Source organism: Hyla sarda, chromosome 1 (genome assembly GCF_029499605.1).
Source record: "Hyla sarda isolate aHylSar1 chromosome 1, aHylSar1.hap1, whole genome shotgun sequence".
NCBI classification, from domain to species: Eukaryota; Metazoa; Chordata; class Amphibia; order Anura; family Hylidae; genus Hyla; species Hyla sarda.
The window spans coordinates 544,090,599-544,103,300 of record NC_079189.1 but is presented as its reverse complement, the minus strand read 5'-3'; the positions used below and the strand labels follow the sequence as shown (position 1 = coordinate 544,103,300).

The 12,702-nt window shown below is 43.1% G+C and overlaps 2 protein-coding genes across 11 annotated transcripts in view; both read right to left on the bottom strand.

Annotated features, from left to right (window-relative positions):
• TRAPPC13 (trafficking protein particle complex subunit 13) overlaps positions 1–12,530 on the bottom strand; it is a 40,022-nt gene extending 27,492 nt beyond the window's left edge. For 5 of the 10 annotated variants that reach the window (XM_056541487.1, XM_056541521.1, XM_056541526.1 and 2 more), the window contains exons 1-3: positions 12,293–12,530; positions 6,194–6,511; positions 403–471 (exon numbers count right to left, since the gene is read on the bottom strand). In XM_056541487.1, the coding sequence (XP_056397462.1) occupies positions 403–471; positions 6,194–6,425 (301 nt within the window). In that variant the 5' untranslated portion in view covers positions 6,426–6,511; positions 12,293–12,530. The remainder of the gene's footprint in view (positions 1–402; positions 472–6,193; positions 6,512–12,292) is intronic. The other 5 variants (XM_056541479.1, XM_056541511.1, XM_056541495.1 and 2 more) reach the window with 3 other exon arrangements.
• On the bottom strand, positions 4,996–6,187 carry SHLD3 (shieldin complex subunit 3). The gene has a single exon (XM_056541542.1). It carries the CDS (start codon positions 6,160–6,162, stop codon positions 5,545–5,547), a length of 618 nt encoding a protein of 205 aa, XP_056397517.1. The 5' UTR covers positions 6,163–6,187; the 3' UTR covers positions 4,996–5,544.
• Positions 12,531–12,702: the final 172 nt, after the last annotated feature.

The following is a 12,702-nucleotide window of genomic DNA, read 5'->3' as shown; positions in this document are numbered from 1 at the left end:
AATCAGACCCGGAGCGAACACGCTCCGGGGACTGATTACAAACGTGGTACCGCGTGCATGATCACGGGCGTCCCCAGCTGCGGGACTCCCGCAATCAGGCATCTTATCCCCTATCCTTTGGATAGGAAATAAGATGTGTAAGCACCGGAGAATCCCTTTAATGTGACAGGTCCCCTTTAAGGCAGCGTTCCTGAACTTGTGGCTGTCTAGTATAATTACAACTCTCAGACATGCTCGGCCATCTCCCATGCTTGAGGTAGTAGTTTTGAAACAGCTGGAGAGCCATAGGTTGGGGAACACTGCTATAATTTGTTTATTTAATTTATTAGTTATTGGCATATAAAGGGTTCTTCGGGTTTATATTATTAACAGTTAGCAATACTCATGGAAAGGATTAACTACCTGGAAGGTCCCGTTCTTCACATGTCACTGGGATATTTGTAAATAATGTTGGCTTCGTAAGACGCATAACTGCATAGAAAGGAAAGGAAAACATTGTTTTGTTTACTAGGTTTGACACAAGAGACTTTCATTTATTAAAATATAATGTAAAAAAAAATAAATAAACTGGGAGAGATTTTGCCCACAGCTCAGCTTTCACTTTACCAGAGATTGCTAAGACAGGAAAGCTGAGCTGTGATTGGTTGTTGTGGGCAAAATCTCTCAATTTTTCTCCAATCTGTTTGAGAAATCAGGGCCAACATGTATTTTTTTTAAAAATTACATCCGATATAGACCCATTAGCCAATGTTCAGATGGTAAAGAGAACAAAAGAGAAAGTGCATGAATGAGGGGTAAACCAAAGGTTTTTTAAACTTGTTCAAGTCCTGAAATCTTAAGTGCAAATGGGGTTTCATAAAACACTATTCACAACCATTTTACTGTAGGGGTAGGGTCACATCTGCAGTGTATTTCTCGCTGCGGATGTGCGGACGGCAGTCACATATTACCTAAATTGAATTTAGGCAATATGGTAACTTTTGCACTGTCAGTATTCTAAAAAAGCTCACATAAAAAAAAACGTATGTCCTGCCCAAAAACAGCTAAATGCATAATTTCACCAGATCCAACTGGATTTTATACACATACAACAGCATTGGAGTGTTAGACTATGCTCACTCCTATGATGTTGCTTTTATAATTAACATGAAGTTCTGGACGTGTGGTACAAAGTACATCACTGGGGCTTAAAAGGGGTAATTCACTGCCCAGGGTGCAGGCGTCGTGACGTCATGGGCATGCCCACTCTTGACATAACTTCTGCCCCCTCAATGTAAGTCTTTGGGAGGGGGAGGGGCAGCCGTCACGCCCCCTCCCATAGACTTGCATTGAGGGGGCGTGGCCGTGATGTCACGACCCCCCTGCAGCCAGCACCCAATGTTTGGAACAAAATGTTCCCAATGCTGGGGCAGTAGAGTACCCCTTTAAAAGGACCCGTCTAGTTCAGACACATGCAATATTTATTTCTGGATACAACTGCTCCAACACATACATGAACAGTCATTCTTGTTCAGGTAAAGACAACATATGGGGGTGATTAAAACCTGTCCAGAGGAAAAGTTGCTCATAGCAACCAATCAGATCGCTTCTTTCATTTTTGAAATTATCTGATTGGTTGCTATGGGCAACTCGGCAACTTTTCCTCTAGACAGGTTTTGATAAATGTCCCCCATGGTCTTGTCTTAACTGGTATGCAATGTTTACAGAATTTGAGATAATAGACATTGAAGCATTACTGTCATTTAAAAAATAACTTTACATGTCGGGCAGACTAGCTTTGTTAAAATGAAAGCTGAGCTGTGATTGGTTGCCATGGCCAAAACCAGACAGTTTTGGTTTCAGGTAGATTAACAAATCTGGGCCTTAGAGATTCTCATGGTCTTTCATAAGAGTCAATTAGTTTGGCCTGGACTATTCCTATAAAAAGGAGGAGTTTTCCCATTAGAGCAAAACCGACAGGCTGTTCACCTGCACTAAACTCGATCTACTGGGTTATAGTTAGAGATGCTCGAACTTACAGTTAATTGGATTCATCACAAACTTCTCGGCTCGGCAGTTGATGACTTTTCCTGCATAAATTAGTTCAGCCTTCAGGTGCTCCGGTGGGCTGGAAAAGGTGGATACAGTCCTAGGAAAGAGTCTCCTAGGACTGTATCCACCTTTTCCAGCCCACGTGAGCCCCTGAAAGCTGAACTAATTTATGCAGGAAAAGTCATCAACTGCCGAGCCGAGAAGTTCGTGACAAATCGAATTTACTTTAAGTTCGCTCATCTCTAGTTATAGTGTGTGTACACAGCATTACAATGAGGGTTACTTACGTGAATTAAAGGAGAAGTATCGTGGAAAAGAATAAAAAATAAAAAAAACTTCAAAAAAGGGCCTGACAAAGAGCGAGTACCTGAAACTGACCGTCGTCAGCTGTAATGTAAATCCCCCCCCCCCGCGTTTAATCTGTTATGCCTCCACTAATGTCAGCTGTTTGTAAGTAATAAAGAAGTTTGTTCACAGCATCTGAAGAGGCAAGTGCTCTGTTCTTTAATTTCTTGTGAGAAGGAATAGTTTTCCATATTCATCAAGGGGGTGGGCCAGAGGGGGGGGGGGGGATATTGAGGAGGCAGGGGAGTGCGGCGAGGTGGCTCCCTACCTCCATTGTGCAGAGCTCGCAATAGAACTAGAAGAATGAAGACTTATGTGAATAAACAAAGTATTGCAGAAGTTATAAGTGACCCCTTACTGTAATGCTGTTCAACCGCACTATAACCTAGTATATCAGGTTTAGTGTGGGTGAACAGCCTGTTAGTTTTGCTGTAGGATAAATAGGTCTAAACTGATGTATAATGTAAAGTTAAACAAAATGAATATGCCTTTTTATAGATGTACAGGCACAATAAGTGCATGCATTATAACCTTTTGCCCTTAGTTTACTTTATGGAATTCACTAGTGTTCACCCAAGGTCAGTTCAACCAGGATCAGTCCTGGTAGTAATAGTAATTTAGTCTCCACTAGGGCTGCATGATATATTGCAAAAGCAATCGAATCGCGATTTTTGCTTCGTGCAATATAGCGTTAGATCCCCCGATTATCTGCTCGGGCCGGCTCCCATGCCCTGCTGCAGGCGGGGACCGGCCAGAGCAGGTAAAAGTTAATTTAAATACTAAAAGTCAGAGTTTCCCAACCAGGGTGCCTCCAGTTGTTGCAAAACTACAACTGCCAGAATGCCCGGACCGGCAGTAAAAGGGCGCAGGGAGAGAAAAACACAACAAAAAACCTTCTGCTCGCCTACTCCCGGTCCCTGCAGATGCCGTTTCGCTCGGTGCGGTCCAGTGTCTCCTCTCTATCATTCAACTAGTGGGACCTTTCCCTTTTCAGCCAATCACTGGCCGCAGCGGTGTCACGTGACAAGCCAGTGATTGGCTGATGGGGAAAGGTTTATTTGGGCAGCAAACGCACTAGAATCCCGGATCAGGTGGGAGATTTGAAAATAGTCTGGGAAACCCAGTGTATTGCTGCAGTACAAAATGTGACGGGGGGGGGGAAGAGAACGTGACATGGGGAGGGAAGAGATGTGATGGGAGAAGATGTGACCATGAGGGGAGAATGTGACAGGGGGAGATATAAATTAAATGGAGGAGATGTGAAATAGGCAGTGGGCATAGTTGTAAAATAGAGATTGGACATGAAATGGTGGGATTTCACCATTTATTATATCACATCGCATATCAAAATCGCAATATTTAGGCCCATAATCGCAATCGCTCATTTTCCCCATATCATGCAGCCCTAGGCTCCACTGTGTGTACAAGCAAAAAGGGATTGTGGGAAAGCATTGCATGGCCACTGTTTGGAGAAGATTCCACAATGTGATCATATGGGTGGGGGAGAAGAACAGTACAGGGGTGTAAGTAATTTTACATGAAAAAATGTATAAACTGTGCATTTGGACTCCTTTAAATTGTGTACATGGTATATATATATCATTTTACCAACTTAGTGGGAAAACCCCTTTAAACACAAATATTTTAAGCGTACCACCTGCTTTTTAAAAAATAAAAAAACTTTTTATAAAAACTTAGATTAACCCTTTAAAGTGTTGACAATGTGATTTTAGGGCTCTCATTATTGAGAGCCCCCTCCATGGTGCACAAATATTTCTATTTCTTCACTCCATTATAGGGGGTGGGACCTGAGCTGGCCAGTAGTACTCACACAATTATGTCCTCCCTTACTTCTCTGGCAAAATTACAGTACAGCACAACTCACACCTTTTTGTGTACATAAAAGGCTGCCAACAATTTGACATAGCAGGATTTGATAAAGAAGGATAAGCAATAACCCTGTCATATAAAGTGGTATAAATCACCAGACAGATAATCTGTATAAATATTAAGTTATGTCTTGTTGAAGAATGATGTGCTAGTGGGGTTTGTGATGTATTACTGGTAGTTTAATAAATCTACACAAGTTTTTAGATAAAAATACAGAAGATTTTTAAATTTTATTTAGTGAAAAATGTACATCTCAAAATTCAAAGTCATTACTTGATACAATATTACTAAACAAAACAAGACATAAAATGGAAAGAAATACAGATATTATTTAACCCTGTAAACATTTTTCTTAACTGTAACCAGTCATGTAAGACTAGATTAGTCTAATCTTCAGATAGCATGTTACAGAACAGAGCAGATTAGTATAAAAGTTGGTGGAAAAGATTCAGTATAATTTATTCTTTTCTGTCATGCCCCCTCCCATAGGCTTGCACTGAGGGGGCGGAGCGTGATGTCATACGGGGGCGGAGCCGTGATGTCACAATGCTCCGTCCCCGTGATCGCCAGTAATCAGACCCGGAGCAAACACGCTCCGGGGACCGATTCTAATGAGGTGCTGCGTGAAAGATCACGGGGGTCACCAGCGGTGGGACCCCCGCGATCAGGCATCTTATCCCCTATCCGTTGGGGATCACTGGCGCCACGCTCCCCCCCCCCCCCCCCCCCATAGACATGAATGGAGGGGGTGTGGTGTGATGTCATGAGGGGGAGTGGCGTGACTTCACATCTCCAGTCCCGGAGACAAAGAGGTTACCTAGACTGGAGACGCAGCCCCACACAGAATGGGGGTGCTGCAGGGAGATCACGGGGGGTCCCATCGGCGGGCCACCCACGATCAGACATCTTATCCCCTATCCTTTGGATAGGGGATAAGATGCATTTGGCCGGAATAACCCTTAAGATAAGAGCTCTCTTAATGGGGTACTCCGGTGGTAAATGTACTGAGCCCCAGAACTGGTCTTCTTCCTGGTGCTGGGGGCTCAATACATCCCACAGCCCCTCAGTCAATCACTGGCCGAGGCAGGACACTGCTGGAGCCAGCGATTATCTGAGCTGCAGTCTGATGCATTGACCTCCGACACCAGGAAGAGGACTGAGTAGAAAGTTTCAAATATTGCTCTTTCCTGTAAGAAAAAAAAAAAAAAAAAACCTAACTCGATCGGCTTATATAGGTAATTCAATTCTTATTCTGGATAAAAACATAAAACATATAAGTCACATGCTTAGAATAACTCCATGCTTGTGAACGAATAAGCAAATTTTGCCAGACAATTTTAGCTTTGCGATCAATAACTTTCCAATATGCTCACAATAGCGCAGGTCACAGAAGATCCATATCTCACTAATATCTCGTTGCATTGTGGCGTTACAGCTTGGAAGAACATCGTGTCTAGTCAGTCTGGTCAGTTTATCCCAGACTTCTTCTAAACTCAGATCACCACAAACTGATGGCAAGATGGTCCACCTTCCCCTATAGAACAGATTCAGCTGGAGTCTATTCAGGAGGCTTTTCAATTCTGGAGATGGCGGCACAATCACATCTTTTCTTCCAACTCTTTGAGTACACACACTCCATGAACGCACATATGAGCTCTGTTTGCTTAACGTGTCGCTGGCGTTTCGTACGTCACATCCAACACTGTCCTGTTCTGCAGAAGCCACTTGCTGGTCTTCATCCTTGCTGCTATTTGACCTAAACTCCAACAGATTTGGTGTAGGATCATACCATATAAAGGGCTCTGCATTGACTGGATCAAAGGATTTAGAATTAACTTTGGATGACAGATCCATTGGAATAATCGGAGGACATTTTTGAGGTTTAAGGGTGAACATCGGCAAGTGATGTGGAAACCATGGAACAAACCTAGGCAATGGCCGGAGTGGAAAGTCTTCCAACGAGCCGGCTGCCATCTTCTGTATATCATCCGAGCTATTCGGTGCAGGGCGGTAATGCAAAATGACTTCCATTGCACGTGCTCAGCTACATTTACTGCAGATGTTCTTCGTGCCAATGCACAAGCCGAGACATTTGTTCTTGGCGCAGATGTCTTGTCTATTGCCGGAGCACACACAATGCTTGCAACGCTTCGTAGCATCAGTAGAGTTGTGGATTGGACGTCTTAGTGGCCTTGGTGTAGCTGAAGCTCATTGTCTCCCATGTCCTCTTATGTATGAAGTGGACCTGTAGCAGAAGCACGGCACAATGGTTGGGATAATTCATATCTTGGCTTCACTTCATAAATGGGCAGTGCCAATTGACCTTTTAGCACTTCTAGGGCAGGGTATATACCAATTATTACAAATATTTCACTATAAATTATAAGAGAGAAGTGTGTAATCTCCACTTGACAGATGTTCCCTCATATTAGGGTCACCAAATGACCAACATATACTCTATGGGGGAGATTTATCAAAACCTGTCCAGAGGAAAAGTTGCTGAGTTGCCCGTAGCAACCAATCAGATCCCTTCTTTCATTATTCAGAGGCCTTTTCAAAAATAAAAGAAGCAATCTGATTGGTTGCTATGGGCAACTCAGCAACGTTTCCTCTGGACAGGTTTTGATAAATCTCCCCTTATGTGGACGAAATCTAGTGGATGCCCCATCACGCCCCCTCCCATAGACTTGCATTGAGGGGGCAGGGCGTATAATCAAGAGGGGGAGGGACTATGACAACACAAGCCCTCGGCGCTGGCTCCAGCATTTAGAACAGTTAGTTCCAAACGCTGAGCAGCAGAGTATTCCTTTAGGCTGATGGCCAACTACTGCCAAGACAATATATTACACGACGTGATCACGGAATAGTCATATCGGGAGAATTATCAAAACCTGTGCAGAGGAAAGTTGCTCAGTTGCCCACAGCAACCAGATTGCTTCTTTTATTTTGTAGCGGTCATGCTAAAAATGAAAGTTTGGTTACTATGGGCAACTGGGCAAGTTTCCTCTGCACAGGTTTTGATAAATCCCACCATAGAGACTAACAGAGGGTAAGCTGCGATTGATCACTCTAGGAAGTTCCAAGCAAAGAGACCCCTCCACATCTCTCCCCTTATTTATCATTTGAGACAACTCATTGGGAGAGATTTATCAAAACCTGTCCAGAGGAAAAGTTGCCCATAGCAACCAGATTGCTTCTTTCATTTTTAACAAGGCCGCTGCAAAATAAAAGAAGTGATCTGATTGGTTGCTATGGGCAACTTTTCCTCTGGACAGGTTGTCTTGACATTTGACAAACTTTGCAACCAAAATCATCACCAAAAGATGGCTATGATAAATGTAACCAGTGGCCACCACATAAAACACCACCAAAGGAAAAAAAGCCACATGGTAACCGTAGATATAAATACAATAATAATACCTTTATTAAAAGGAGTACTACGGCGCACACTTTTTTCCTGCAAAATAAAAGAAAAACTTTCTGTTACCTGACAACGAGCCCCCGGAGCTCCGGTACAGGTGTTCGGTCCCCGGGCTGTATTCTTCTTACTTCCTGTTAGCCCGGCACGTCACACGGAGCTTCAGCCCATCACCGGCCGCAGCGATGTCCCGCCTCGGCCAGTGATAGGCTGAAGCTCCGTGTGACGTGCCGGGCTAACAGGAAGTAAGAAGAATACAGCCCGGAGACCGAACACCTGTATCGGAGTGTACCGGAGCTCCGGGGGCTCATTGGCAGGTAAGAGAAAGTGTATTTTCTTTTATTTTGCAGCCCGGACGGGATAAAAGGAAAAAAAAATGCGTGCCGGAGTACTCCTTTAATCATCCATAAAAAAATAGAAATACAGGCCCAGATTTATCTAATAATGCCTACGGTAGAGCTATTTACCCACGTTTATTTGGGTGGTGGGTTTGACTAGCCTGTATCTTATTTATCAAGAAGGTGCAGCAGGATGATGAATTTTGCGCAGCTCTGCTGTGGTGGGAAAAGCTCTACCACATACACTTTTTCTAGACACTTGTGAGGGAGGGAAGTGGACACTTTCCCGGGTCCTGAATTTGACAGGTTAGGCGTTTTTATTTCCTCTTACTGAGCTGCCGGGACATCTTTACTAGCATTTAAAGGGGAACTCCGGTGGATTTTTTGACAAATCAACTGGTGACAGAAAGTTACACAGATTTGTAAATTACATCTATTAAAAAATCTTAATCCTTCTAGTACATATTAGCTGCTATATAAAACAGAGAAATTTGTGAATTTCTTTTCTGCCTGATAACAGTGCTTTCTGCTGACACCTCTGTCCGTGTCAGGAACTGCCCAGATTAGAAGCAAATCCCCATAGAAAACCTCCTGTTCTGGACAGTCCTGACACGGACAGAGGTGTCAGCAGAGAGCACTGTTGTCAGGCTGAAAAGAACTTCACAACTTTCTCTGTAGTATATCTGTAGTATACAGCAGCTGATAAGTACTAGAAGGGTTAAGATTTTTAAATAGAAGTAATTTGCAAATCTGTTCAACTTTCTGGCACCAGTTGATTTGTCAAAAAAAAAAATTCCCCTTTAAGACGTTACAATCAATTTGATTGCGGTGTCTAAAGGGTTAAAGCCGGGCATCACCGTGAACGGGGATGTCTGGCATTAGAGATGGGTCCCGGTGGCAGATAGCTATGACCCGCGCTCAGCTCCTGACCACAAGAGGTTCAAGGGTGAATTTTGGAAGGTAGAAGTGATTCTCACGCCTACTGGTAGGTGGTGTAGATTTGCGCATAAAAAAAAAAAAAAAGTACCTTTGCGCACAAAATAGCGACTTTTGACCAAAGTCGCAAATGATAAAATACGTGACAACTGCAAGTTCAAAAAGAAAAAGTTCTACGGGTAGGCAAAAGGAGTGAAACTGTCTATGTCAAAAGACGCATAAAAGTCGCTAAATATGCTGCTTGCGCCTGAACTGCGCCAACACCTAGACAAAAAGAAATGCTCTAAAAGCAATAATAAATCTCCCCCACATAGTTAAAATTAGATACAGGCAATGCAGATATCAGAAAAGAAAAGGGTGAGGAATATGCTAGAATGGACTACATATGTATCAGGGACACACAATATCAATGGGGGAACAAGGTGTATATATATATATATATATATATATATATATATACATACACACACACACACACACATAAATATACACACACACACACACACACACACACACACACACACTGCGTAGAGCAAGCAACAATGAATGTATGAGCGCTAGTGAACCCTAGAACAAAAATCAGTTATAGATAAACCTCACCTCAGCCCCAAACGCACGTTTTCGCCCTTTTTGCTTCATCAGGGGGCGTGTTCTGATATCTGCATTGCCTGTATGTAATTTTAACATTGTATGTCTATTTTTTTATGGATGATTAATAAAGGTATTATTATTGTGTGTTTGTATCTACGGTTACCGCGTGGCCTTTTTTCTTTGGTGGTGAAACTTTGTAGCCACGTTGCAATACCGAGAGATGTTACTTTATACTCCACAGCTACAGTCAGTGTTCTGCTGGTTGTTAATAGAAACAGATGAGTTTGTAGACAGAAGTTTCCCTATTGAGTAACAGGGCACTAATAATGTGTTATCCCCTAAAGCAGTGTTTCCCAACCAGGGTGCCTCCAGCTGTTGCAAAACTACAACTCCCAGCATGCCTGGACAGCCGAAGGCTGTCCAGGCATGCTGGGAGTTGTAGTTTTGCAACAGCTGGAGGCACCCTGGTTGGGAAACACTGCCCTAAAGTGTACAAATTTCTATAGAGAAGCTTGCTGTGTGCAGACACTGAACAAGCAGAGAGATATTACAATAGAGATCGCGTGTGAGAATCCCGATTACCCATTTCTCCAACCCAGCTGAGCTTCTGGAACAAACACATGTAATATGTCCTGGTGACATCAGAATAGAATAGTGTATTTTCCATCAATTCTCTACCGCTCTCTGAGCTGCAGGTTACATTGGCCATAATTCTGCAACGGCATTAAGCTGACATCCATCTCCCCCAGTTCACCTCATTTACATTAACATTCAGCACGGCCGAGCACTCATCTAAATGGAGAGAGGGAGGGTAAGACGCTGCCAGATAGCAGTTTATCAGGCATCTGAAATCCAACATGCTTGACCCTCTGTACTTCATCATTTGTCAAGGAGAATCAAGAGGCCCACCTATACACATTAGACAGTCAGCTGTTCCTTCAGAAATAGACAGATTCAGACAACCTAGCTAATGTTTATATGGGATGGGGCCTTTAGTTTTTGTCCATTGTGCTTGCCCTTCTGACTAGGATGAGCCAAGCACAAAGCCTATGAAAGATTGCCCTTTCTACTGCTACATATTAACAAGTGTCACATTAGTCAGACCCCCAGCAACTTGAGTTACCATCATAAGATGAGGTGCTGTAGCTCAAAAAGAGATGGAAACTAAAAAACAAAGGCTTAAATAACGTCTGCTACTGGTTGTCATTGGTTCTTGGTGTTATAAATCTACTCATTAGATATATTATTAGATAAGGCAGCAGGAAGCCCATTCTTAGTCACAGTAGTTTCCATCACAACAAGCTTCCTGCTGCCTTAATTAATAAGTAATAAATCTAACAAGCAGTAATAGCAGCTCCTCCTTCACATCATATGTGTCGTCCCATGCTGACAGGAGAGGGCGGAGGGGACATTGCAGACTGCTTTGAGAGCCTGTGACGTAACAGCTTACAAGGGAGAGGGCACAGCTCATATGGAGAGATTGCTGTACTATGGTTTAGAACATTATATTAGTAAGCTGCTTTATTATACTTTTTGATCTCATACACAGGTTGTTTCTTGTGCCAGACAACCCCCTTTAACAAAACATATGGTGCTGTAGGACTAGTAATAGCGAGTGTGCATGATATGGGCATAAAAAAAAAAAAAAAAAAATTATAATAATAAGTGGAGTACTGCTTTCATTGCTGCAATGCCCCAAGCCAGTGTTTTCCAAATAGGGAGCCTCCAGCTGTTGCAAAACTACAACTCCCAGCATGCCCAGACAGCCAAAGGCTATCCGGGCACGCTGGAAGCTGGAATTTTGCAACAGCTGGAGGCACCCTGGTGGGGAAACACTGCTTTAAAGGGGTACTCTGGTGGAAAACTTTTATTTTTTAAATAAACTGGTGCCAGAAAGTTAAACAGATTCGTAAATTAATTCTATTAAAAAAAAATCTTAATCCTTCTAGTACTTATTAGCTGCTGAATAATACAGAGGAAATTATTCTCTTTTTGGAACACAGAGCTCTCTCCTGACATCCTGACCAGTGTTCCAAAAAGAAAATAATTTCCTCTGTATTATTCAGCAGCTAATAAGTACTAGAAGGATTAAGAATTTTTAATAGAAGTAATTTACAAATCTGTTTAACTTTCTGGCACCAGTTGAAAAAAAAAAGATAAATAAATAAGGTTTTCCACCGGAGTACCCTTTAAGCTTAAAGGGGTGCTCCAGCATCTACATACGTATTCCATATTCACAGTACGGGAAGGGGTCTGACCTTTGGGACCCTCCTCCCTCTTGAGATCTCCAAAACATAACCCCAAATTTTCCCATGGTGTCAGCACACCCCCCATGCATTCTCTAAAGTAGCAATGGAGACACCGGAATACAGTGCTCCTGTGAGAATGTATGGAGTACCCATTTAAAGGGATTTTTGTTTGATTGGCATACCCCTTATATACAGCCCCTATGCAGATCAGCTGATGTCCCAGTCCTTCTGGCAGGGGGTGGGGTCTGTAGGGGGGGGGGGGTGCAAGAAAATGTACAAAAAACTACTGCAAAAATGTAAGGTGTTGCCAATAGTAACCCATAAAACTCTCGGGATGTCTTGCTGTGATCTCCTCGGATTTGCCTTATGTCAAAACCCAGGTGTCGCCTCCAGAGACATGACAATGACACATCATGACAACTACAGGAAGTAGCCACCAGGATGTATCCTGCGCCCACCCAGCGCTCACACACCACCTCCCCCCGGCTCTGTACCTTTCAGGGCCAGCAGATGCTCCTGTTTGGGCTGGTTGACGTCCATGGTGCCTAGGAAGTCCTACAGCCGCAGCTTCCACACCTAGGACAGATTCTACGGGTCGCCGCACGGAACAAAACTCTTCTGCAGGCGGCGAAAGAAGGCGGATTGGAAGCTTCAGCGTGACGTCACCAACTCACGTGATCCTCCTTATCATGGAGTGTTCATTTGACAGCAGCATCGGTAGCGATAAAGTTACTGATTTCAAAAATAATAATAGTTAATAATAATATACGTATAAGAGAAAAAAATATATAAATGATAGGTAATAATGTTATCCCTTCTTTTGTATAAACTAAAATTGACGTCGGCTGTTGCCCACACTAACAATGGCCTCCGTTAAGTGGCGTCTATTTTATATACTGCCACA